The sequence below is a fragment of the Zingiber officinale genome, chromosome 9B (assembly GCF_018446385.1).
Source record: "Zingiber officinale cultivar Zhangliang chromosome 9B, Zo_v1.1, whole genome shotgun sequence".
Classification (NCBI taxonomy): domain Eukaryota; kingdom Viridiplantae; phylum Streptophyta; class Magnoliopsida; order Zingiberales; family Zingiberaceae; genus Zingiber; species Zingiber officinale.
The window spans coordinates 3,357,103-3,384,397 of record NC_056003.1 but is presented as its reverse complement, the minus strand read 5'-3'; the positions used below and the strand labels follow the sequence as shown (position 1 = coordinate 3,384,397).

The window sequence follows — 27,295 nt, the reverse complement described above, 5'->3', positions numbered from 1 at the left end:
ACCGTCCTTATAAGCCAGTCTGGATATACTAAATCGACAGCATAAACAGAGAATTATAACAACTTGTCAGAATAAACAACTATATGCCAGAGAATATTTTTCTGGAAACTTCTTCAGCGGCCATCGTGTCTCCCCTCAGCAGACTATTTGTAACAATATATTCCTTTAGTAACCTCAGGAATAACAGAAGGTATAAACAACAAAAGATATATACATGTGGGTAAAGGGAAGATTCCTCGGATAATCATTGCACATTATCTAGATTATACACTTCCTTTACCTAACAAACTTTGACACACTTTTCCATCTCACAATTGCAGAGGTTATGAGAGGTGATATATATGTTACTCTAGAGGAGGAGAAGAACGAAGAAACAGAATGGAAACACAACTTCACTTGATATCAAAAAACCAAACCTATATATAGGCTTTTACAATGAACCTATTCAACTCCACGTTCAACCACGCAGCAAACGATTAAATCAAAAAACTCGAACAACACTAAAAACCCGGACAAACTTTTATCTACAGAAGACTCGGACAAAAACTTATCAACTCTTAACACCCTCCCTTAAACTGAAGTCGGCAGAAAACAGTTTAAGAAAAAATAATAGCAGTACGCGAACAAACTCCAAGTAGACCACGTAACCTCACAAATGTAGCAATTTTGAGAGGCTTGGTCTGTATATCTGCAACTTGATCTTCACTGCGGCAATAAATCAGTTTGATTGTTCCATCATTGCTGAGATCTCTTAAAAAATAATACTTCACATCGATATGTTTGCTTCTGCCATGTAGCACAGGATTCTTAGAGAGTTTGATTGCTGAATTATTATCACAAAAAACTGTAGTAGCTTCAACTTGTTTGAACTGAAGCTCTTCAAGAATTTTTCTCAACCAGATAGCTTGACAAGCACAAGCTGTTGCAGCAATAAATTCAGCTTCTGTAGTTGACAAGGAAACAATTGGTTGCTTCTTAGAAGACCATGATACGGCTCCTGTGCCCAGCATAAATACATAGCCTGAAGTACTTTTTCTATCATCTTGATCTCCTGCATAATCGCTGTCAGTAAATCCGAACAACTCCAATTTTTCACCCTTCTTGTAGAATAGTCCAAAATCTTTAGTTCCTTGTAGGTAACGAAGGATTCTCTTGGCAGCTAACAGATGTATTTCTGTTGGATTCTCCATGTATCTACTTATTAAACTCACAGAATACATTATGTCTGGCCTTGTCGCAGTTAAATACATCAAACTGCCAACAATTTGCTTATAAATTGTACTGTCCACCTTCTTCCCTTCATGATCCTTGTTTAGCTTCAAGCCAAACTCAGTTGGAGTGCTTACAGGATTGCAATCTTTCATTTGAAACCTGTCCAAAATTTCTTGCACATACTTCTTTTGAGAAATAAAGATTCCTTTAGTTGATTGCACTACTTCCATGCCAAGGAAGTAATGCATCATTCCAAGATCAGACATTTCAAATTCAACCATCATGGATTTCTTAAATTCCTGAAATAGGAAATCATCAGTTCCAGTAAATATGAGATCGTCTACATATAGGCAGACAATGAGCAATTTCCCCTTATCTCCAATTTTAATAAAGAGTGTGTGCTCATATGGACATTTGTGAAAGCCTTCTTTGAAGAAATAAGACTCAATGCGACTATACCAAGCTCGTGGAGCTTGTTTTAATCCATAGAGAGCTTTCTTTAATCTATATACTTTATGCTCATTTCCGATCTTAATATAACCAAGGGGTTGTTCTACAAATACCTGTTCCTCCAAGTTTCCATGCAAGAATGCCGATTTGACATCTAACTGGTAAATAGACCACGAGTTTTGTGCCGCTAATGCAATCACCAATCTGATTGTGTCATGTCTTGCAACGGGAGCAAAAACTTCTGTATAATCAATCCCATACTCTTGCTTATATCCCTTAGCTACCAGACGCGCCTTATACTTATCAACTTCACCATTTTCTTTTATCTTTGTTTTGAAGACCCACTTCACACCAATGGTTTTGTGCCCTTTCGGAAGATCAGTCAACTCCCAAGTATCGTTTCTTTCAATGGCTTCAATTTCATCATCCATCGCCTTACGCCATTTTGCATCTTTGACAGCACTTTCAAAGGTTGTCGGATCACAATCTGAAAATAAAGCAAAATGTGTAAGAGGATCATCACCTTGATCAATTCCAGTCACCTCGTAATTAGACATCCATGCTGGTCTTCTTCGAACACGTTGTGGCCTTTGCGATTCTGCTTCCATTGGACTTTGATCTGTTATAGGAATATTTTGAGAGACTTCCTCATGGTGCTCATCCTCCATAGGTTGTTGTACTTTCTCATTATCATCAAGATCTGCTGGGATAATTTTTTTTAACGCCATTTTGATTCCATGGCCAAGTGTCTTTTTCATCAAAAACAACATCACGGCTTATAATGATTTTCTTAGTGCAAGGATTATATAATCTATAAGCTTTCGATGTATTCCTTATACCAAGAAAAATGCATTTTTCACCTTTGCTGTCTAGCTTCTTTCTCCTTTCATCTGGAATATGGGCATAAGCGATACATCCAAAAACCCGAAAATGATCAACCGTTGGTTTTCTTCCACTCCAAGCTTCCTCTAGTGTCATATTTTGAACAGATAATGTGGGACTTCTATTCAGTATATGGATGCTCCAATTAATTGCTTCTGGCCAAAAATTTTTAGGAACACCACTTGTCGTCAGAAGGCTTCGCACCATATTCATAATAGTGCGATTCTTCCTCTCGCATATACCATTCTGTTGGGGTGTGTAAGCAGCTGTAAGTTACCTTCTGATTCCATGATTCTCACAGAAATTTGCAAATTCATGTGAGTTATATTCTCCACCACGATCTGTACGCAAAACTTTAATCGAGTTCCCAATTTCTTTCTCGACAAGTACTTTATAATTTTTGAAAGCAGTAAAAGCTTCGGATTTTTCTTGCAAAAAATAAATCCACATTTTGCGACTGTAATCATCAATAAAGGTAATTATGTATCTTTTACCTCCATTAGAATGTGGTGTTATTGGCCCGCAAATATCTGAATGCACAAGCTCCAATGCCGCCTTTGCTCTCCAAGATTTTCCTTGTGGGAATTGATTACGGTGTTGTTTGCTAACAACACATTCTTCACAAACTTGAGAAGGAGATGTAATTTGAGGGAGACCGACTACCATATTCTTCTGTTTTAATGTTTTAACCCACTAAAATTTAAATGTCCATAGCGAAAGTGCCATAACCATGCTTCATCATCAAATTTTGCTAAAAAACATGAATGAGATGTAGTATGAAGATAAAGCGGAAACATACGATTAGCTGTCATGTTAACTTGCGCAATTAAGCCCAACTTTGCATCTTGAATGCGACAAACTCCTTCTTTAATAGCAATTTCATATCCTTTTTCTTGTAGCTGACCCACACTAAGCAAATTAGTCTTTAAATCTGGCACAAAAAGAACATTAGAGATAGTATGGGTAGTATCTCCTTTTGCTTGTATGGTTACCTTTCCCTTTCCCATAACAGAAATTGTAGAGTTATCGCCAAATTTGACAGAACTGCGAAAGGTTTCATCCAAGTCAGAAAATGTATCTTTTTCTCCAGACATGTGATTGCTGCAGCCTGTATCCAAATACCATACATGTCGTTGTGTTTTTTCTTTCTCATGAGACACCATCAAAAGAGACACTTCTTCTTCTTCTGCAAAGTTAGTCTGATCTCCATTTTGCCTTTTCAAATTAGTATAACATTCTGATCTATAATGGCCATACCTATGACATCGGTAACATTCAACATTGGACTTGTCTGTTGACTTTGTTCTATTCGTCGTTGAATAATGACCTCCACGTCCTCCTTTTTGAAAATAATTCTCTTGATGTTGATTGTGTTGTTGGTTTCCACGATCGTTGTTATTTCTACCTCCTCTTCCTCGACCTCTGCCTCTTCCTCGTCCTCTATCACTTCTATAATTTGTAGAGTGATTTTCTGATAAAGCCTTCAATGTTTGCTCCTCTTTTTCATTTTGATTGATTTTCTGCTCATGAACCAATAATGAACTTTGTAATTCATCAATTAAAAGTAGACTTACATCGTTTGCTTCTTCAATGGCGCAGACAACAAAATTAAATTTTGGTGTCATAGATCGAAGAATTTTTTCAATGATGAGAACATCCTCTGTCTTGTCGCCAAGGATTCGCATTTTGTTGACGATTGTCATCGTTCTTGAAAAATATTCTGCAACTGATTCTCCTGATTTCATTCGGAGCATTTCAAACTCTGAACGAAGTGCTTGAAGCTGCTGCCTCTTAGCTCTTGTTGTACCTTGGTACTTCTTTTTCATATAATCCCAGATATCTTTTGCGGTATTCTTGCAGAGAATGGTTTCCAAGATTGAGCGATCAATAGCTTGGAAAAGATAATTCTTTGCTTTAAGATCTTTCAATTGCGCATCTGTTAGCGCAACACCTTCTATCGATTCTGCTACTCCAGAAATCACAACCGTCCAATATTCTTTGGACCTTAAAAAATTCTCCATGAGCATGCTCCAATGGTCATAGTGACCATCAAAGCGTGGAATCGCAGGTTGCACAAAATTATTTTCAAATGCCATTGAAGAAGATAATTTATCACACAAAATAGGAGCAATTTAATAAATCACCACCGTCGAAGTGCAAAAAACTGTTTAAAAGTTTTGATACCCAGTGCTGATGTTATGATTCCTCGTGTCTGCTCGCTGACGATCGCCTCTGGTCTCCAATTTGTGATGCCGGTGCCGGTGTTATGATTCCTCGTGCAAAGCTCTGATACCACTGTTACTCTAGAGGAGGAGAAGAACGAAGAAACAGAATGGAAACACAACTTCACTTGATATCAAAAAACCAAACCTATATATAGGCTTTTACAATGAACCTATTCAACTCCACGTTCAACCACGCAGCAAACGATTAAATCAAAAAACTCGGACAACACTAAAAACCCGGACAAACTTTTATCTATAGAAGACTCGGACAAAAACTTATCAACTCTTAACAATATAAAGGGTGAGTTCTCTCCATTGGCAATATACACTTTTTGAACATCGGCCACTTATTCTCACACACGTTTTACTGTTCTTCATTGACCCATTCAACTTTGTACTGACTTGAGCGTCGAAAGGTCTTTATCATGGACTCCCTTGATTTCTAAGCGCTGACATTTTGTGGGCTCGTCTCTATGTGCACAGAATCGGAAGGAAGCTTTGTCGTAGAGTAAAAAATCTTCTACGAGTCAATTTTCAAGTCATCGTACCCAGTACATTATCTCTGTAATTTTCAAACAGGATCAATAAATATAATAATAATAAATATAAAAATAATAATAAATATAATTTATATTACAATTCAAATATAATAAATCATTAATAATTAAAATTAATTTCTAAATGTACTAAACTCCTATTTTATCGTCATTACATTACCTGTCTCTCTTTAATTTTTTCTGTTTTGTTTAAGTCCAAACGTCGGTATTTATTTATTTTTCCACTTCCTGCCTGTCTCTTTAATTTTTTCTGTTTTGTCAGCATGCATTAGGCCAAAATATGATTCAATTCAGGTTGCGAGGATCACGGGTTACAGACTTAATAGTCGGAGACTCGGATAAAATGCAGGACAAATAATAACTAATTCGAATTAAGAGCGTTCGAATTAATTGGTATAATTTTCATGATGGTTCCAACGGTGGCGTGTGAGTTGGAATGACAAACCACCACAAAAATTAAACAACTAAACAAATACTTAAAAGGCAACAGGATAATGTTAGTTTATACACGATGAGACGTTTGGACCGATAAACAGTGCGAGATTGAATAAATTAAATAAATTAAAGAAGGAATATTATTTTAAAAAAATTATCAATCACAATTTATCACAATTGAATAAAGTCGACTTATCCAGCGCGCGTGCGTGGAACCCGTCTGATGCCATATCTGAAATTGCAGAAGCAAAATGATTCAAGCATGTTGTAGTAGAATCCCTCTGGAAAGAAACTAAGAAAGAAAGAAGCAGATATACGGCAGAGCTTCTTCGAATGGTCGCTGGTCTACAGTGAGTCCACTCACGATGCGAATCCCCCATTTTAAATGCATCATCTATCCACAATATTCTCAATCAATCAGTCAGTCACTCCACCTCCATCCCTATCTATCGCTCGTTGGTAAGCACCACAATGCTGCACCAGCTTCAGCCGATTAATTAATTAATCCACGAGCGACTGCGGCCACTCCGGGGGTGGCTCCCTCCACCACCACCACTGTCACCGCCCACGAGAGAAATCCCTCTCGACAGATTACGCGACCTTCCCACTGACGGAATTAACATGTAGAATTCCATGCAGCTCTCTCTGCCTCTATAAATGCCACGGCCAATTTTCGCAACTCCCCACCAGAGCAGCAACAGGCTTTGCCTAATTAATTTGCTGCGCACGGCACGGCATCTCATCGATCTCCCTGCTCCAGCTCGCGTCGATGGCCAGGTCGCCCTTGGCCGCCGTAGGCTCGGTCGCCGACGCCGCCGCATGGTACGCGGCGTTATTCCTCGGGGCGCTCGTCCTGCTGAGCTCGTCGCTGCAGGAAGGCGGCCCGGGGGAGCTAGACGAGCCGGCCGGCGGCGGGCGGCTGGTACTAGGCCGGCCCTGCGACGAGATTTACGTGGTGGGCGAGGGGGAGACGCTGCACAGCATCAGCGACAAGTGCGGCGACCCCTTCATAGTCGAGCGGAACCCGCACATCCACGACCCCGACGACGTCTTCCCCGGCCTCGTCATCATGATCACCCCGTCGTCGTCCAAGCCTCCTGTGTAGGTAGGTACCAGAAAGATATACAAAAATGGTGACGTTAACTGATCATTATCCTGTAAATATCCAAATTAAAGGAATCCAAATTCCAAATAAAATTACTTGGTCTCTTTTCCTTCATTTCCACTATCAATGAAACAGACAATCATACATGGTTGTTTAGAACTTCTTCTGTTCCTGGCGGTACTAATCAACTAGTACCAGAGCTACGAGAGCATCACAATTCTTAGTAAGCGCAGCAGACCGAGGGCTCAACCATGATTAAACATCACTTGCAAACTTATAGTAGTTCAATGGGTGCATTAATTGACAGGGTAAATTGAACAAACAAACTTATTGAACCGAGAAGAAAGAATGCTACAGACCAACTTAGGAGGCAGATTTCTTCTTATTTGGCTGGAAAACATACTTGATGAGAGACTCCTTGATTGGAAGAAGCTCTGGGAACTCATTATTCAGTTTGGTGGTGTCCAGTTCGTTGTTGCTCCGCGGAGCAACGATCACCTTCGCCTGCTCCTCGAGTGTGAAATTTTTCCACGTGAATTTGGGATCGATGTAGTCTCTGTACATCTCCAGGATCTCGTTGTGGCTCACCACACCGGGATTGGTGAAGTTCCATATACCGGTGAGGTTCCGCTTTGCCATCTCGATTGATATCGGCAGAAGTTCATCCAGAATGGTCATGGAGTTGGGTATGTTGACGACCTTATCGTAGCGGGTGATTTTGGTGATGAAGTTGCGAGGGTTTGCCAGATCAGATGAGATGGGCATTCGAACGCGGAGGGTGCAAACGTTCTCGTAGTTCTTCAGCAGCTCCTCAACCTGTAAAAAATGCATACACAGTCTTAAACGACATGGTAGGTTGAATTGACAACAAAATTTGCATAGCGGCAATTGAGAACAAAATGGAATATAGTAAACCAAGTGGATCCATAACAACATATTTAGTAGACACAAGGGTTAGCTCATAACATAAGCATAGTAGTTATTATTGCTCTAATGACAATGTTGTGTCCCCAAAGGACACAAACAATGCATCTCCATCTGTAAGTTATCAAATATTTTACGCATGTATGTTTCCTAAATCATCTGATTACATCAGAATATTGCCTTGACGATCTAGTAACTAGTAAACCAAACAGGAAGCTTACTGCCAATATTCCAAAAAGTTGTAGTAGATAAACATGTTCTCTCCCTTCTAATAAAGAAACTGGGCGGTAGAATGCATATATCCAAATTCCAAATATCTCCTTTGTTAAAATCAAACTATTGCATCCAAGGAAAAGTATAGTTGAGATCCCAAACCTTTTCTAAAATCAGAGGTATCTATCCATACACCTAGTTCAAGGTTCCAAGTACTTTCTAAGATTAGAGGCATATTATACACCATCTCCATGTGGGAGCAAGAGTTTGACCATAAACAAGAAAAACCAACACAATATTAGGTAAACTCTCCCCACTTCCTTAAATTTGACTGCTAGAATTCTTTTGATTCTGAGTTGGAGGGCACTTGGGAAGATTCTAAGCTTGTGAATTATGAATATTATCACTTTATCCTTCTCACTGAGTCTCTCCACAAGATTTTAAAGCATGGGCAAGGATTAACTAGTGGGGTTGCATGAGATTGCCATTCAGCTAGTTTTCAGATCCTTTGGTATGCAGATAAGAACTATTCCTTATCTTGCACGGACCTTCTTCTGTGTTGCATCTTTGTATCCTTACCATGACCTTCTGTGCTGTGATTGGCTTGAAGATCAATAATAATCAATAACAATTAAATCTTATAACACTAGGTGACATTAATTATATGGATCCTTTTATGTCATTGAACTATATCTATTAATTACTATATCATCATCTATACTTAAATTTTATCTTATTTTATTATTGTTAATCGTCTTTTTTGATCTTTCTTTTCTTCGTTTGATATGTATTTGTCATAGTTTCCATCGCTTAACTAGAGCATTTATTAGTCGTCTAAGTATATACCCGTACCATCTTAAACGTCTCTCTCGGAATTTTTTCTCAATAGATGTAACTCCGATTTTCTCTCTAATGCTCTCATTTCTTATTCTGTCCATCCTCATATGTCCACACATCCACCTTAACATCATTATCTTTGCAACTCCCATCTTCTGCTCATGTGCTCGAGTCATGACCTAATATTCAGCTTCATATAACATAACAGGTCTAATTACGATTTTGTAGAACTTTCCTTTAAGTCTTAAAGGTACTTTACGGTTACATAAAGCACCCGACGTTCTCCTTCATTTCAACCATCCTATCTGTATTTATGTAAGACATCTCTCTCAATCCTTCCATTATTTTGTAAAAATGATCCTAAATATTTAAAGCTCTCGATTCCAGATAACTCATTATCTCCTATCTTAATAATTGTCTCATTAAGTCTAATATTGCTAAACTTAAATTCCATATATTCTGTATTTATTCTACTAAGTTTAAAACTTTTCATTTCTAGTGTTTTCCATCAAGATTCTAGTTTAGCATTTACTTCTTCACGTGTTTCATTATAAAAATAATATCATCTGCAAATAATATGCATCACGATACTGTATCTTGAATGTGTGTAGTGAGTTCGTTCATAATTAGTGTAAAAAGATAAGGACTTATAGCTGATCCTTGATGTAACCCTATCTTTATTAAAAATATTTCAATTACTCCACCTGAAGTCTTTACTCTGATGTTACATCCTCATACATATCCTTAATTAATTCAATATATGTTATGCTAACACCTCTCTTTCTAAAAATCTTCATATAATTTCTCTTGGGATTCTATCATAAGTTTTTTCTAAATAAATTAATATCATGTGTAGATCTTGTTTTTTCTCCCGATATTTTTCAATTAATTATCTAAGAAGATGTATAACTTCTATTGTTGACATTCCATGCATGAACCCAAACTAATTTTCAGTCACAATGATCTCCTTCCTTAATCTTTTTTCTATTACTTTTTTTAAAGTTTATGGTATGACTCATTAGTTTAATACCCCTATAGTTTGTACAACTTTATATGTCTCCCTTATTCTTATATAAGGAAACTAGAGTACTTACTCTCCATTAATTAGACATTTGTTTCGCTTTCAATATTATGTTAAATACTTTTGTAAGACATTCAATACCTTATTTCTCTAGGTACTTCCATACCTTTATCAGACTATCATCTGATCCAATGACTTTTCTATTGTGCATCTCACTTAAAACTTGTTTTACTTCTGAAATTTTAATTCTACGATAAAAATTTAAATTTCTATACTCATTTGATCTACTTAAATTATCTAAGTTAAATTGGTTATTTAAACCTTCATTAAAAAATTAATGAAAATATCTCTTCCACGTTTGTTTTCATTTCTCCATCGTTTACTAATATCCTATTATATTCACATTTAATACATTTTACTTGGTTAAAATCTCTTGTCTTCCTTTCTTTTACTTTAACTATTCTATAAATATCTCTTTCTCCTTTTTTTTTTGTATTTAATTTTTAATATAATCATTCAAAAGTTTTATTTTTTGCTTCATTCACTATTTTCTTAGTTTCTTTCTTGGCTATTATATATTTTTTAAAATTTTCCTCGTTCTTACAAATATATAATCCCTTATAAGCTGTTCGTTTTTCGTTCACTTTCTCTTTTACTTTCTCATTCCACCACTAAGATTCCTTATTTAGTGGTGTATATCCCTTTGACTCATCGAGTACACTCTTAGCTACTATTTTCAACTTTGATAGCATCTTATCTCATGTCGTATTAAAGTCACCATATATTTCACATAATACTTGTACTCCTATTTTCTCCTTAAATATATTTTACTTCCCATCTTTTAACTTCCACCACTTAATTCTAGGAATCGTATATATTTTCTTTCTATTGATATTATGCTTGAGGCGTATATCCAATACTATTAACCTATGTAGTGTAGTTAAGGTTTCTCCATGGATGACCTTACAATCTTTACAAATTTTTCTATCATTTTTCATAACCATAAAAAAAATTACGATTTATTATTCTTACATTTGAACATGATTAAATGTTCTTCTCTTTTCTTAAAAAATGTATTAATTAATATAAGGTTATATGCTATCGCAAAACCTAATATAGTTTCTCTTCTTCATTTTTTGTTCTAAACTCATAACCCTTATCCTCTTATATTCCTCATTTTTCACTTCGACATACCCATTTAGATCACCTCCTATTAAAATCATTTCATTTGACGGAATGTTTTGTAATACTTCATCTAAGTCGTCCCAAAACCTTGATTTTGTTGCTTTATCTAATCCTACTTGCGGTGCATATACGCTAATTATATTCATAGTTTCTTTCATCACTTTTATCTTAAGGGCTATAATTCGATCTCTTTTTCTAATTACTCCTACATCTTCATCCTTTAATGAACTATCTACAACAATACCAACTTCATTTCTTGCTTTACTCTTTCCTGTGTATCATAACTTGAAACCCGTGTTTCTATTATCTTTACCTTCTCTCTTACCCATTTTGTCTATTGTATACACAAAATACTAATTTTTCTCCTAATTATCGTATCTATTAGCTCTATTGATTTACAGTGAGAGTTACTATGTTCCACGTTCCAAATATTAGATTATTAGTTTTCCTATCATATTTGTTCTTATCCAACCTATGATGTGAGAACTTATGCCTATTTAACACTACACCCAAGTTCTCATTGAAAATGTAATGATCCTTGCCGATATGTTACAATCGGACCCTGCAACGCAAACTCTTGTATATTTAGTACTACACCCGAGTTCTGGAGATATAGCGATCCTTGCCAAGACGTTACAGTCGGACCCTACAACGCATTCCTTCCGGAAAATAGCTTAGCATTAGTACAATAGTTTAATAGATATATTCATTGAATATTTGCTACAGTCTTAATGCTGACTGACAATGTAATGCAACCCTCTTCCTTTATTTGGGTTTGCCTCTTTCATTGCCTCTTCCTCTGCAATTGAAGAATCTTTGTGAACATTTTTCAGTGCCCTCTAAAGCCATGCCCATTAGCCACTTGAGCTCCCAACTTAGCATCCATTGGCCAAATCAAGAGTATTGGGACAACTTGCTCTTTGGGATCTCTTGAAGGTTTGATCCACAGCATAAAACTTTCTTATTGATAGGGAGGGGGCTCATTCAAGTAACTAGTGCCCTTTCCACCATGATTCCCTACCTCTGCATGTATACTAAATTCCCAGTTGGATAATCTGTAAGATTGATAGGGTGAAGGGAGATTCTTCTTTTGGTTTGATCATGATAGCAAGTCTCCCTATCTAAATGCTTAGTCCAAATAGTGGTGGCTGTTCACATATGACCAAACTCCCCTAGGGTACAAGCGATTAGCTTGACATACATCCTTAGGACCACATACAAACAGCTATTCCTATAGATCATGATGTTTTACTTGGAAATTTATATGCCATGCTTGAGAATCTTGTTCTGTGAGTATCATCTTGGCGGTGCCGCAGTCTAGTAGTGTTTCCTCCTGATTCCATAGCTGGTATAATGGAAACCTCTTGCAAAATTTCATCTCACAGACTTCTCTGCACTGTAGGAACAGCTCATTGGATGGATGCTTCCTTTCCTCTAGTGTAGCATTCGACCTCCCCCACCCATGTTAAAATCTTTACAATGCTAGCTCTTACACACACAAACTCCTGTACCATCTCAGATTTGTGAACTCAGTCAGGTGGGTAACATCATGGAGAAAAGTTAGCATTTCTTCTTTGGATTCACCATAACTGTAATTGGTTGGAGGATTATTGGTCAAAAACTTTTCAGCTAGACAAACACGATTCTTGAGAGCAATTATTGAAAAATAAGGTAGGCCTGTAACACCTGTGCTCGGGCATGACTCGTTTCTGTATGGACTTCTCTCTAAGCAATAATATCTAATGAGCTATCCCAGGATCTCAACAACATTTTCAACAAATGGTTGGACTTGCAGACTACATACCAGAAGAAGAAATAGATTTGGCTCATACTCATCTTCCGCAGAAACTAAGGCAAAATTCAGCAGTTGGCTGGCATTAGACATAGAGGGAAGGAACAAAGCCATCTTTTGAATACCTATAGCAGAGAACCCTGTTAAGGCTCAAGTTTGACTGGATTCTCACTCTCACTGTGCTTATCATTAGCCTGACTATCTATATTGGAGGCGATGTGATTTTGCATCTACTGTTAAAACTTGACATATTAGTAAATTAGAGTGAACTGTTGCTCACTCAAATCCTTTTTTAAAAAACTGGTAATATCTCAGTGGCAGAGAAATGGAATCAATTCTTTAAATTTGGACACATCACACACCATCACATTGCCAAGACATTTCAATCCCACTTTATCAGCATTACCAGCATAACCCATCGTGGTTAAGACACTTTGGGACTCCCTCTACTCCACTTGAATTCCCCTTCACTGAACAAAATCTTGGTGCTCTCCTCTCCTTAGGGACTTGAAGTGCAACAAGCAACAAAAGTGTGGTTCAATGTAAAGCCTAGATGCACAGGAGAGCGAGCAAAAAATCCACTGCATAAAAAAAATGCAGAGTACAGGAGGATAACCATAAGGGTGCGTTTGGTTCGGGGTTATTCTTGATAACCTTGGTTATCCATCCAAGGTTATCAACAAAAACCTTGTTTGGTTTAGGTATTCGATGATTCCCAAGTAATTTTTCATGCCCGACACGTCAGCAAAAGGGTCATGCAGCCCGGAATCGGAAAACCTTAGAAAACTAAGGTTTTTGTTGATTCCGGGGTTAACGAATTTTTTTTACCAAAAATACCGTCCAATAAGAAAAAACATGAAAAAAAGAGAAAAAATATTAAAAAATGTAAAAAAATAAAAAATTGTTTTAAAAAATTTAATTTATTTTTTTAAATAAATAATTTTAAAAAATAAAAAAAATAAAAATTTTAAAAATAAAAAATAAAATTTTAAAAATGTTAAAAAATTTTAAAAAATAAAAAAAAATTTATAAAAATTTAAAATTTTAAAATTTTTAAAAAAATATATAAAAAATTTAAAATTAAAAATAAAATAAATAAATAAAACTTAAAATTTAAAAAATGTAAAAAAATAAAAAAATATAAATATAAATAATATAAAAATATAAAAACATTAAAAAATAAAAAAACACATAAAAAAGTAAAAAAATATACAAGAAAAAGAAAAGTAAAAAAACATTAATAAATAAATAAATAAATAATAATAATATTAAATAATAATAATAATAATATGTATAGTTGGTTTTGTAACTGAGGGTAATACGGTAAAATATTAAACTAGGGTATTCATTAAAACCTTCAAACAAACAAGTTTTTGTTGCATTACCTAAGTTGAACCAAACAACATTTGGTTATGTTTTATTCCCTATAACCTTGGTTATGTGATTACCTGGTAATCACATAACCAAGGTTATACATGATGACTTGAACCAAACGTACCCTAACTGAAACCACTCAAGACATGTAATAATATGGATGGTTAAAATCCATACCAACTTAACATAGAGTGTGGGCCTAAAAGAAATGTGCTCTTAGGAATTATAGACAAAATCTACCAGGGTTAGCAAGGGTCCTGGTCCTGATGGCACTTTAAACTTGGAAAAAATAGAAGATCATAGTTATGTCACATCAATATGTGGAGAAGTTTTTGAATGTCAAAACATTTCTTGGATCATCTGTAAACTCCTTTTAATAATGCAGAGGATTCTTCAACTATGAAATCTCTCCTATTTAACCCCAAAAAAGATGATCAGTCATTCAAGTGAATTATGAGGTTTATAAAGTTGAATATGCCTTCAATATAAAAGAATTTGACATTTTAAATTGTGGCATTAGTTATACAATTGCAAATTCTTAGAAATCTACTACACTTCTTTACTTTTTCCAATGGTGAATAATAATGTTATTAAGTCTAATATCTTTCATATAGTGATTTATCTTATTTATAATGCCATATTTTTCATTATTTCAGAGATAACCAACATTTTGTATGAACTAGAGACATTGTACAAAAGTCTCATTGATACAGTTAGCCCTTACACTATTGGCAATATGTTGTTGGGCTAAAGTATTATACATAATCATTTTGTTCCTGGATAATGCAAACTGATTCTCCATAACAACATTGGATAGCCAAATTCTCAGACAACACAGATTGACCTTTCAAATCGGGATCAGAGTAATGCAAACTGGGTAGCATATTTTTGTCTAAATGGATGAGCAATTTAGACATAGTATACATAAATGATGGATTGACAATAATAATCTATAGTAATCAAGGAAAAAAACAAAGAAACAGGAAATGAGAGCATAGCTTTTTTACTTTTGAAATTTCCTACATAGATAATGTTAAGCAAAAAAAAAAACACAGTTAAGTTTACACACACTGTTCTCCATTTATCATTTTTCTCCCTGCAAAAAACATAGTAAATCATAATTGCCTATGAAGCAAGGCAGTAAAAGGTCATGAAAGTTATAACACACTGTAAACAACAATAATATGGATAAGATATTCTTTGGTCAACTTATCTTTTACAAGTGAGTGAAAATGCAAAGGAAACAATTCCAAACTTTACGGCCACATAATAAATCAATAATACTTGTCACAGTTCGAAACTAACACCTAATGGATGTTTCATGTTTATCTTTACCATGTAATTGGAGCCCCAGACAACCAAATTAAGATGATAGAAGGCATTAAAGAAAGATTATAAGAAATGATAAATTTGATATTTGTTCTTTATGATGGTCAGATGGAAGAAGACATATACAAGGTACAGAAAAGTAAGTGATAGCTACAAATTTATCACGTGTCCATGGAAGTATATATCCCATAGACAATGGAGATAGCAGTGGCATATGCCAAATTTTCCTAGAATCGGATTTGTCCTTTCCACCCAAGCTTTCCGAAGCAACTTAAATAAGGTAAGGATAACAGATCCAGATTTTAGGCACGTTAAGATGATAGGAAAAAGAAGCTCCCAATCATTTTGCACCGATTTATTCGGCGAGATAAATTTATGGCTACAGATAAATCCTCAAACATTCATCATTCTCTGAGGTAAATTAATGCTACAATTGCATTAGATGTTAATGGATCGACTGCAAGACAAAAGTTTCTGAGTAGTCAAATGATCCGATGACTGCAGAATAAAAGTTCTCTAGTAAATGATCCGATTAGATCTCTATCAGGAAACAGTTTTAGCTACCATATACTGCCTACCGACATTTTCAAACACAAGATCTTGGCGAATTTGTCTCTTGTGACATACGCATTCACATCAAAATGTCCCCTTTTGGTAATTCCAATCTAACTGAACGTCATATACTGATCTTTGAATCAAGATCCGAACAGAAGATCTAAATCAATCACTTAGGAGGAAGTAAGATCTACAACGATAGGTGAGGTATGAGAAAAATGGGATCATCACATACCATGGCTTTGGTCTTGGAGTAAAAGGAACCGACGAAGTTAGGCGTGTCCTCCTCCACGAAACCGACGCCGGAGCCGAGAGGGTGCTTGTCATCGTACTCAAAGATGCATCCGGTGGCGTAGTTTATGAGAATTAGGCCACGCTGGCGGCAAACGTCGGCGAGAGTGAGAGTGCCGACGACGTTGGCTCGGATGGTCTCCGCGCGGTGGGTCTCACACCAGTCGACGTTGGGTCGACCAGTAACTCCGGCGGCGTTGAATACGTGGGTAGGAGAGTTTTCGGCTATGTCGTCCTCGAGCTGCACGCGGTTCTCAAGACGGCCGGCGCCGTAGGCGAAGGGGATACCGCGCTCGGTGCAGAGGCGGCCCAGCAAGCCGCCGATCCATCCGGTGCGGCCGTAAATGAGGAACTTGAATCCGGACGCCGCCGAGCCGTTCTCCGTCTTGAGACCCATCGATCGGACGAGATCAGGGAGGGGAAGAGGGAGGTGTTACATGAGCGTAGCCGCTGTGTGGCTATTATAGCAGAGAATCTGTGACACTCGCCATCCTCTAAAATCGGTATAGCCGATATAGCGTCCGTTACAACCGCTACGATTGATAATGTAACAGCAGAATGGATCCGAAAATCCCACCGTCGCATTCTTTTGGCGCGAATCTCTACCGAACTCTGTTCGCAGGATCACTCAAGATCCGAACAACATGGACTGGTTTATGCGTCAAGTTCGCATAAATGAATTATTATTATTATTATTATTAATCCGACATATTTGGCAAATATTTAGTTTTAATTCACTAAATTAGCTTAGATGTTGACTATTCCAATCAAGTCAAAATCAAGTTGCTTTGTTTTTTTTTTTTGATTTGCTTTCATATTTGTATTTCACTTACAGCTAAAGCAAAGTATATTTTGGTGGAAAAGAGATTGATTGGTAGTGGTAGATTAAAGGACTCAATCTTCCTAATTCTATCTAACATTGATCATAATTCACTCAATATTTAGTAAACATAAGTGTGTTTAGAGGGGAGAACTTAAGGACCTTGAATAAAAAATTCATAGAGTTTAGAGAGAAAACTGACTAGGAGTAAACCGACTCAAGAGGTCACGTGGAATACTCGTGAGTTCAAATCGACTTGGAATAATACATCTACTTAAGAATAATATCAATATCGAAAGTATTCATGATAGTACGTTATTTTAATAAAAATATTAATGATAATTTTAAATTTATATATATAGAATTATAGCATAAACGGCATTATTTATTTATTTTTCTTTATATGGAATCGAATATTTTTTAAATATAGATATATAAAATATATTTTAAAGAATATTTTACGCGAAGCAAATCCTAATAAAACAATTTCAAATTGTTTTAATTCGTACGGAAAATATTATAATTTTGATTTTGGAAAGATCTATCAAGATGAAGCCTTGTTGCTAGCGCCTCTCATCTCTTCGACTATAAAAACTCGCGTTTGCTTAACCGTTGCCTTGAAGAATCGTTCTACTCCGAGGCGAGCGTCGAATATCAAGCGTCGGCGATTGCGGGCGACGAGGAGGCACACGGCCATGGCGACCTACCTCGGCGACCAGGAAGACACCGTCGAAACCCTAGAATACCTCCTCCAAATCAGCAAGAGCATGGCCGGCCGCGACCGCCTCAACGCCGACGAAGGAATCCTACCCGGCGTCCTCCGCCGCCTTTCCTCATCTCCTGAGCCGCTCCTTTTGCCTCGCCTTTTACTCGTCCGAAACCTCTGCTACGGCGACTGCGCCAACCAGGAAGTCTTCCTCTCTGCCGGTGGCCTCGATCGGGTCGCTTCCGCCCTCATCGGTCAGGCCTCCATCAGCTTGGATGCCGTTCGGACGGTGCTTCAGATCCTGGCCAACTTCGTTGCCAGTGACGAGGCAAACAAGGAAGCGGTGTGGGCTCGGTTCTTCCCCCTCTGGTTTAACGAGTTGTCTAGGTCGAGGGACGCTGCCATTCACAATACCCTCTGCAGGGTTTTGCTCGCCTGCTGTACTGAAGGGGAATGGCGCCGGAGGCTGAGCGAGCTTCTCGAGATCGAGAGGGGATTACCAATTCTACTGAACATTGTCGCCACCATGCTCCGAGGTCAGTTTCTACGGTTGGTTTGCTGCAATTTTTTATAGTTCTCACACGATTTAGAATGTTTATGGCATTCTAAATCCCAACCTCCAAGTATTTTCACTAATCTTTCAATCTTTCTTGAGAGTTTTCTGACATAAAACAATATTTTCTTTCAATTTCCTTAATTCTTGGATAGTTCTTCACTTGATTATATTATCTTCTTTTTTTTCATCTCTAGGTAATTTAACCTGAAATGCTCAGTAGGTTATGTTTGGTGTTATTGAAATTGTCTTCATTTTTTTTAATTAATTGCAGTTATTCAGAACGAAGCGCCCGCGCCATTCTACTTTCTCCTAGGAAAAGCTTGTGTCCAGGAAGCATATTTTACCATTGTGTTTCAGGCCTTGAGCTCGAATAATTTCATGGACATTGGGAGGTGTGGTGTTAACTTCACTGAAGAGCAAATATTCCTTCTTCAAATACTATCAGATTGCTTGCACACCTTTCCTCGACATCTTGAAACCGTTTCTAAAAATTTTGCACTTGGTCTTCTTAAAATTTTGATAGAAGCTTACAGGGTTATCAGTGATAGATCCCTAAATGAATCTAATTCCAAGTCTGGTCCTGCAAATAAAGCCCTACATTTCTCACTCCTGATCTTGAGGGACATGTTCTCTTGGAAACAAAGTGTAACAGCAACTGAGGACCCTGCTGACTCATTTCAGTGCGAAGATCTGGTAGAGCTTCTTTTAAGATTTCTTCGAGAACTTGAACCCCCGATTACTACTGACGATGGAAAAATGGAGGCTTTGTTGAACCCAAAAGTGCCCCTTTATGTTAACTTCCGGAAGGATGTAGTTTCTGTCATTTGCAATTATTTAGGTGGAAGGAAGCAGGTTCAAGATGAGATCAGAAAGAAGGATGGGATCCCTCTTTTACTGCAACAGTGCATTGTTGAGGAAAGTTATTATCCTAACCTGAGAGAAATTGCCACATTAACTATCCGAAACTTGCTGGAAGATAATCTAGCCAACCAATATGAAGTCGCCCAACTCGAATTGAAAGAGCCAGTCATCACACCTCAAATTGCTCAAATGGGACTGAAGGTGGAAATAGACAAGGACACTCGGCGCCCAAAGTTGGTAAGTATTCTGGTAGTTCTTATCAAATCTTTAACATACAGGATCAGTAAAGAAAGAGCCATGAAGGAAGCTCTTGTTTAAATTTAGCTAGGAAGTATAGTTTTATTATTCATTTCACTTGTGTGCTTTATCCCATTTTTGAAGTTTCTCAAAGTAACTCTGAGACTGCTTGTTGGTGAGGTTGACATGTCAAACCTTTTCAAACAAACTAAAGTAGGATTTTCATGCTGGTCACGGATAGTTTTGCATACAACATTGATGCTATGCAATGTCATAAGTGGATTTAGATGCTTGAACTGTGAGACAATGCATATATGAATTGAATTTGGAATTTAATGTTTCCTAGGCTAATGAGAATGCAGGGTTCTTGGTGTTAATTTCCTTGTAGTTGGATACTAACCATATATTCAATGGAAATGCGATTTCTAGACCATTGGACAAAGTTTTCTTGATTCAAATAGAACAGACTAGACACAGCACCTCGCTTGGATTAAATCTTTTCCTACATGGAACAAGAGGATAGAATAATAACAACAATCAAAGAAAGTAAGAAACACTTATGACATGAAGCTTTTCACCCTGCGGGGGATCACATTAGATATTTTAGATAACAATGGATTTATTCTTACAATAATTTGCTGAAGTTTGCATGCAAAAAAAAAAACAAAAAAAACAAAAAAAAGCATGGTAGCGAGGAGTGTATCAAGACCTAGGGTGTTACAGTTGAAATTAAATGATTTAGATCTTAGGTTGGATTAGATCTTACTTGCATATGTTCCAATCCTATGCTCTTCTTACATAGGATCTCAAATTTAACAATCTTTACTTTATGAAACATGTCTACAATCACCTAAAATTTTAATGCTTGGCATCAATAGATGATCTTTTGATACACATTTCATTTATATGATATTCTTTTAATTTTTAATAAAATGATTCCTGAAATCTGAGTTATCCCATGCTAGACAAACCTTCTTAGATGGGTTTGAATTCTTATTTTAGGAAATTTATTCTATTCCATTGCACTTGAGATCATCTGGTCCAGGATTCAAACTTTTATATGCTATAGAGAATGGTGACCACCCTATCTCAGCAATTAAGTAGATCATCAGTTTTTTCATCATTTGGAACTTCTGAATAGATAAACTTTGCATCTCTACAAGCCAACAAATTAGCTTGGCTAATCTTAAGTCTCCAAAGTCCAATTTGTTCTCGTCCAACTCCATGATTGTGCATGGCTGCATTGAAGGCCATGGATCAACTAATTGTGGTTTATGTTGAATAGATAGGCACTGCTACTTGTGTTTCTGATTATAGATTTTTCCCTTGAGTGAATACCCTTTTTCTTCGACATTTGTGGTATTATAGATGCTTATTTGAGTATCCTGGTTTTTGTTCTACAGGTAAAAGAAGAAGAAAAAGCTTTCTGCTAGTTTTGATCAGAAATTGCCTTTGGACTCGAGAAGCTACATGACATACATTCTCCTTTATCTCATTCCTTCCTTTGCAAGTGGCTCATTGTTCGTGCACATCTTGGAGAAAGAAAAATGGAGTTTAGAAACTTTATTATGGCTTAATAATCCTGTTTACAGGAATCTTATTTTTCTCTTAGTTGTTTTGTTGTCTACTCTAGCTGTAAGAAAATAACATGAAATTTTTTTTATCGATATACTGTCTATTTGTAGTTATCAGATACTTTGCGACACATGTATCAAATGATTTATTTTTTCCCTGCAATCTGATCATCCAAATTTCTTTCATTTTTTACTGCTTTCTTTTGCTAATATGTGAAGCCTTGAATGCATTATTTGCCTATGCTATAGTCTTTTAAGTACAATTTTTATAATAAAGTAGTTAATTATCAAACTGTTCTAAGACGTAAAAATTAATGACAGAACAAAAGGCGCACCTTCCTGTTGTTTCTTTTATATTCATCGTGATCATTTCATAACAATAGCACCAACTGAAGATTGATTACTCGATCACACATGCATATCAAATTATTTTGCAAGTAGATGTTCTTTATCTAGAGAACACTTCAAGGAAGAGCCCTTGGTCAATTTGAAGCGTTGTCATGGTCTTATAATGGACATCCTTCTGCTCGTCACGAAGCTTGAACTGGAAGAAGTATAGAAGAACTGCTGCGTATATCTTCATTTGTCTGTAGGCAAATTCTTTCCCCAAACAGATTCTTGGACCAGCCTAAAATACCCCAAGAAAAAAAAAAGAAAAAAAATAATAATTATCTCGTAGAAGATCTGAAATACCAGTTTCTTGAACCACTTATGGATCAATTTGCTTACTTGAAAAGCTACAAACTTGTAGGGACTTTCAGCCTGGAAGACCCCTTCATCATCCAGCCATCTTTCCGGTCGAAAAATCTCGGCATCCTCACCCCACAAATATTCCATTCTACCCATTGCGTATGGCTGGTAGAACACAATGTCGCCTTTGCTCACATTGTAGCCTCCTGGCAGAACGTCATCTGAAAAGCAAACCTTGTTTTCCTGAACAAACAATACAATTCACTGAGGTCGTGCCATTTCGGCTACTTATTTGTTCAGAATTGATTGTAGCAGCTAAAAACTTACTAAAGGAACTGCAGGGAAGAACCTCAGTGTCTCGGTGAGGGTAGCATGGAGATAGTGAAGATTGTTGAGGGACTCATCTCTTATGTTTCGCGAAAACTCTGCAAAGTCTATGCATTCATTTGGTTCAATTACTCCCTTTACTTCTTGATATATCTTCTCCTGCACGGAGGGGTTCTTGCAGATCAAGAAGAAGAACCATGCGAGTGTGCCTGCTGTAGTATCTTTTCCAGCAATGACAAAGTTCAGAATTATATCCCTCAGATATCGCATATCGATCTTCTCTGGATTGTTCTTGCTCTCCTCTAAGAATTTTGAAAGAATATCATCTTTCTTGTCCTGTGTACGATGACAAAAGATGGCAATTAGTACTAGCTCTGAATATTTAGTCGCTTAATTTGGTAGTGGTCAGATGTCCACTTACTATCTCAATATTTCCTTGGTTTGTGATTTGTTTGAGCCTAATGTCCATCACTTTGTATACAAATTCATCGACCACTTTTATATGTTTCTTGAGAGCTGCTTCAGATCCAACATTCAGAAACCTCATGATCTTCCAAAAGGCATTTACATACCTTAGCATGATGCACTCGTTTGACGCATCAAATGCCTTGGCGAACTCGCTTCCGATGCGATTCGAACCATCCAAGCAATTTAACTCGAACCCGAACGCGATTTTGAATGTGGAATCCATGGTGGATTTCATCAAGAGATCCTATGGAAGCTTTCGTAACTTAGTTTTCATTGCTTAAGTACATACATGTAGCTAGATTAAAAAAAAAAACTTACTTGTATATCGAACATTTGGTCAGTGTTGGCGAGGGAAGAGATCGTATTTGCGAGCTTGGATGCACTATTTTTGAAAATAGCACCACTAAAATCTCTCAAGGATTTGGTGGAGAAATTGAAGCTTGCAAGCTTTCGTTGGTGGCGCCACTTATCACCATCTACTGCAAAGATGCCATCTCCAAACAGCTCATGTGTGTTTTCATAATTATATGATCCCTGAATTAAGCAGAATATTGATCACCAGTAAGTCACAAAAAGAATTTATTTGTTTATTTATTTTGGAAGGGATAAATGACTTAACATGGAAGATTTCATGCATCTCGAGACAACAATAATATTTTGTTAGATTTGAATAAGTAGAGAATATTTATATCAAACTCTACCCAAAAAGGAGCTTTAATTCTCAACAGATGAAAGCGTACGTACCTTGCCGTAATTGCTGAAGTTGGTCTTGAGCATGTACTCGACGACGGCAGGGTCGGAGGTGTAGAGCTGCCGGCCGAAGGGCGAGAGCAAACGGTAGTTCTTGTGACGGCGAGCCAGCTCCGTGTGGTAGTCGTGCAGCCTTTGGAAGTTGAGAAACTGGTGGAAGATGGTGCCCACCACCGGAGGTTCTTGTCGCCTCTTCTTGCTGGCGAGCAAGGCAACGGCAGCGAGCAGCAGAAACCCAACTGCCGCTACAACAGAGACAGAGACAAAACCTGCTGAGAACTCCATGAAGATAGAAGAGATCAAGAAGCGAGCTCTTGAGGATCGAGTGAAGATAGGCTGATCGATTAAGTCCTTATAATATAACAAATTGTGGCTAATTTTCAAACATAGTAGACAACGCGCAACCACTAATGCGACGGATCAGATTAGGGAACTCACTGGATTAATTAGTTGAAAGCAGACAAATAGAAAAAGATACGTACAAGCGATGGATGTCATCGAAGATTTTGGCTTGAACATCCTTCCCGATGCTTTTAAAATATCCTTAACTTTTAGCCCAGGATCAATCTTGTAATTAATAGTATCTCATCCGTTAGATCACGGAGACGCATGCGTGTTTTGCTCGACTTTGGCCTCTCTTTTTTCTGACGTTTTCCTTTGCAGCGGGGCATTTTTTGACGTCGTTCAGTGCCATGGTAATCTCACGGGTAAGGATGACGATTGAGCAACAGTGAACGCCAATAGAATCGTTAGTTGGTTACTTGGTGATTCTTGTGATTATAATAATCTCGGGTATGACGATGTGTTGGAGCAATCTGGGTATCTTAAATTTTGATATTTGAATAAAAGTTTAAGTTAGATTTATTATTGTATTTGATATACATTGTGAGTGTGCAGGATACAAGTACAACAAGGAAAGTCCAAGAGTGATCTTGGCAAAGGAGGAAAGTCTAAGGGTGAGTCTTGGAGGTGTAAGTCCAAGTATGTAGTCTTGGTAATGTAAGTCCAAGTGTGACTTGGTAAAGGATGAAGTCACGGAGCGTGGCTCTTGGCAGTGAAGATCCGACAATGATGACAAGGCTAATGGAAGTTCCAAAAGACAATGTGTGAAGGATGGGCAGACATCCGAGGGACGCAAAGATGATGGAGGAGACTAGAAGGCTAGGTCTAGGTTCTGCGGGTAAGGACGAGTGTATGAGAGATTGCACTCAGGGTAAAATTTCAGTGTGCACTACAGTAGTATTGTAGTGTACTGTAGCAATACTGTAACATTACTGTAATAGTACTGTAGCGTTACTGTAACAATCAACTGGTAGCCGACCGTTGGCTTATAACGGTCAAATTTCACTTATGACCAGTCGACTGGTGGTTGTGCCAATCGACTGGTGGCGGGAAACACAGCTAGGTATTTCCTCTGGAGCTCTATTTAATAGAGCTTGAGGTGTTGGATCGAATGAGTGCGATAGAGGGGGGTGAATATCGTTCTTTTAAAACTTTTCTTTTACTCGTTAAAAACAAAGTCGTGCAGTGGAAAAATAAAGAACAGTTCGGTTACTTGATTCGAAGCCTAGGTCGACTCCTACACCAAGACCCGCGATCCTTGACTGCACTGATGGGCAATCCACTAATACTCTTCTTTATAAAAACCTCGAAAAGAAGCAGTGCGTACAATATGCAAGATAGTAATACCCTACTATCTTGTAAGAATTTAAGTACAATGCAAGCTTTTCTAAAATAAAATATACCAACAATAATTGATGACGAAGCTTGGTCGACAGTTCTGGATGGAGCAGCTTGCGAATCGTAGAGCAGTAATAGAAGCTTGCATAGAGATGATTTTCGAAGCAGAACAGAGTTACCCAGCCTCGGACCTTGAGCTCTCTTTTATAAGAATCGTCGATGTTCGGTCGGTCGATCCCTAGGTTCGGTCGACTGAACAAGCTCCCTTCTTTCCTGGTTGAGATCTGATGCTGATTCGATCTTCGACAATTAATGACCATTAAGGGTTCGGTCGACCAATCCCTTTTTTCGGTCGACCGAACGGGCTCCTTCCCTGTTCGTCGAGATTTGTCGAGATTCGCATTTACTGTGCCTTTAATGTTGATCATTCGGTCGACCGATCCTCTGGTTCGATTGACTGATCAGTGTAGTTTCCTTCTGCTTCTGATCGTTGCTGATTGAATTGATCTGTGCTGAGTCAACCTGGTTCGGTCGACTGATCCCTGCGTTCGGTCGACCGATCAGAACATAACATGCAAAATAGTGTTAGACAATATAATCCTGCAAAACATATGTTAGCACGGTTATATAAAATACATGAGTAGTAATAATAGACAGTTCAACTGTCTTGATCTCAACTTGGAAATCTTCCCGGTTTCTTCAGTTGGATCAGCAACCTTACGTTGTTCCCTTCAAGAAGCCAACCTCACCGTCGCTCCTCCAGTTATTTGCCTCAACCTACTTGCCAAACATTGATCCTCCAGATCTTGTTTGGACTTTTCACTTAGCCTTGATCGACTCGCCAAGACTTTTCTTTTGATCTTCGGTCCTCCAGACATCTCGATTACACTACCAAGCGTCTAGTCCTCTCGACCCACTTGGACTTTCACCTGGGTTCCATGATCTGCTAAGACTTCTCCTGCCTACCCCCAGCTAGGTCTTTCCCAGATGAGAAAACAACCTGCACACTTAGTCAACTTATTAGATCATAACAAGACTTAACTTGAACATTTGACAACATTAAAACTCAGGTTTGATTTTGACACAACTTGCACCAACACGGGGTGCTTGGCCAAGGTTGACGAAAATAGAGGTGGTTAACCCCTATTAGAGTCTCCAAGGTCTTCTTGAGTGATCAAGAGCTTGTGCGAGTTTGTGGTGAGGTTTCTCCACCCACAATGAGCTACTCGAGCTAGCCGGAGGTTTTCCGAGGAGTCATCGACCGAAGGATCAAGATCGCCCATCTTACAGACAGCCGTGAAGTAGGAGCTTCATCTATGAACCACGTTAAACAACGTGTTAGATTTGCCTTCTTTTGTTAGCGTTTGTCTTGTATTTCCGCTGTGCACACTAACCATTATAGGAAGTGACGTTTTAGTAAGACCCTATTCACCTCCCCCCCCTCTCTAGCCGGCGTCAATGTCCCAACAGGATGTCCAGCTGGTGATATGTGCAAAACCTTTAGGGAGTCCATCAAGGGGGCTTGGGATATATGGTCCGTTCGACCTCCACATGTTGTACAACATGGAGCCATGCTTCTTGATGATGAGGCTGAGGGTCCGCTCGGGGTCCTTTATGTGGAGGAGGTGGTGGCGCTTGACGCTAAGAAGTAGAGGACGGAACATGCGTGGTGACTTCCTTCTTCTAGGCGGACTATTCCTCTTTGATATTGATATACTCGGTCACTCGACCGAGTATATGGTTGAAATCTCTAGAGGACCTTCTGATTAGGGAACGAAAGAAATCATTGTTTGTGAGCCCTTAAGAAAAGACACTCATCGAGATCTCTCGGGTGATCAAGGGGACATCCATGACCACTTGATTGAACTTTTTGATGTAGGCCCCGAGTATCTCTTTGGACCCCTATTTGAGTGAAAAGAGACTCAGGGGGATCTTGTGGTACCGGCGACTGCTGGTGAAATGATGAAGGAAAGTCTTGCGGAAATCCTTAAAATTATAGATGAATTCGGTTGACAGTCGCTTAAACCAACTCTGTGCTGAGTCAGAGAGTATAGTGAGGAACACTCGACACTTAATGATGCCCGTATATTGGTGAAGGATGGCGGCGTTCTCAAACTTGAAGAGGTGGTCTTCAGGGCCAGTTGACTCTCCATATTCCCTTATCGTCAGGGGTTGATAGTGCTTTGGCAGTTTGTCTCTCAACACCTTCTGGGAGGACGACATACTTGCTCATTCAGAA

The 27,295-nt window shown here is 38.0% G+C and overlaps 4 protein-coding genes across 5 annotated transcripts; 2 read left to right on the top strand and 2 right to left on the bottom strand.

Annotated features, from left to right (window-relative positions):
• The first annotated feature begins 6,223 nt into the window (after nt 1-6,223).
• LOC122024070 lies at nt 6,224-6,980 on the top strand. Its single transcript, XM_042582604.1, has one exon. It carries the CDS (start codon nt 6,531-6,533, stop codon nt 6,864-6,866), a length of 336 nt encoding a protein of 111 aa, XP_042438538.1. The 5' UTR covers nt 6,224-6,530; the 3' UTR covers nt 6,867-6,980.
• Nucleotides 6,981-7,111: 131 nt separating this feature from the next.
• Nucleotides 7,112-16,823, bottom strand: LOC122024069 (bifunctional dTDP-4-dehydrorhamnose 3,5-epimerase/dTDP-4-dehydrorhamnose reductase-like). The gene is made up of 2 exons (XM_042582603.1): nt 16,332-16,823; nt 7,112-7,682 (listed from the first exon to the last, which is right to left on the bottom strand). Exons 1-2 carry the CDS (start codon nt 16,782-16,784, stop codon nt 7,230-7,232), a joined length of 906 nt encoding a protein of 301 aa, XP_042438537.1. The 5' UTR covers nt 16,785-16,823; the 3' UTR covers nt 7,112-7,229.
• A 939-nt stretch (nt 16,824-17,762) lies between these two features.
• Nucleotides 17,763-21,274, top strand: LOC122024355. Of its 2 annotated transcripts, none has more exons than XM_042582967.1 (3): nt 17,763-18,449; nt 18,741-19,567; nt 20,971-21,274. In XM_042582967.1, the coding sequence occupies exons 1-3, from the start codon at nt 17,903-17,905 to the stop codon at nt 20,998-21,000; spliced, it is 1,404 nt and encodes a 467-aa protein (XP_042438901.1). In that variant the 5' UTR covers nt 17,763-17,902; the 3' UTR covers nt 21,001-21,274. The 2 variants fall into 2 exon arrangements, with proteins under 2 accessions (XP_042438901.1, XP_042438902.1); XM_042582968.1 differs by having other exon boundaries at nt 17,764-18,449; nt 18,741-19,571; nt 20,978-21,274.
• Nucleotides 21,275-21,469: 195 nt separating this feature from the next.
• Nucleotides 21,470-23,742, bottom strand: LOC122023500 (cytochrome P450 704C1-like). The gene is made up of 6 exons (XM_042581624.1): nt 23,371-23,742; nt 22,945-23,160; nt 22,580-22,870; nt 22,159-22,494; nt 21,871-22,074; nt 21,470-21,769 (listed from the first exon to the last, which is right to left on the bottom strand). The coding sequence occupies exons 1-6, from the start codon at nt 23,659-23,661 to the stop codon at nt 21,590-21,592; spliced, it is 1,518 nt and encodes a 505-aa protein (XP_042437558.1). The 5' UTR covers nt 23,662-23,742; the 3' UTR covers nt 21,470-21,589.
• Between the last annotated feature and the right edge of the window lie 3,553 nt (nt 23,743-27,295).

Bases quoted from the DNA above. Each gene is read 5' to 3' on its own strand.
- LOC122024070 (XM_042582604.1), top strand. From the start codon at position 6,531: ATGGCCAGGTCGCCCTTGGCCGCCGTAGGCTCGGTCGCCGACGCCGCC.
- LOC122024069 (XM_042582603.1), bottom strand. From the start codon at position 16,784: ATGGGTCTCAAGACGGAGAACGGCTCGGCGGCGTCCGGATTCAAGTTC. The intron at 7,683-16,331 runs GTATGTGATGAT...CATTTTTTACAG, and splicing joins ACTCCAAGACCAAAGCCATG to GTTGAGGAGCTGCTGAAGAA.
- LOC122024355 (XM_042582967.1), top strand. From the start codon at position 17,903: ATGGCGACCTACCTCGGCGACCAGGAAGACACCGTCGAAACCCTAGAA. The intron at 18,450-18,740 runs GTCAGTTTCTAC...AATTAATTGCAG, and splicing joins TGTCGCCACCATGCTCCGAG to TTATTCAGAACGAAGCGCCC. The intron at 19,568-20,970 runs GTAAGTATTCTG...TTTGTTCTACAG, and splicing joins ACACTCGGCGCCCAAAGTTG to GTAAAAGAAGAAGAAAAAGC.
- LOC122023500 (XM_042581624.1), bottom strand. From the start codon at position 23,661: ATGGAGTTCTCAGCAGGTTTTGTCTCTGTCTCTGTTGTAGCGGCAGTT. The intron at 22,871-22,944 runs GTAAGTTTTTTT...AAGCTTCCATAG, and splicing joins ACCAAATGTTCGATATACAA to GATCTCTTGATGAAATCCAC. The intron at 22,075-22,158 runs GTAAGTTTTTAG...TTGTTTGTTCAG, and splicing joins TCTTCCCTGCAGTTCCTTTA to GAAAACAAGGTTTGCTTTTC.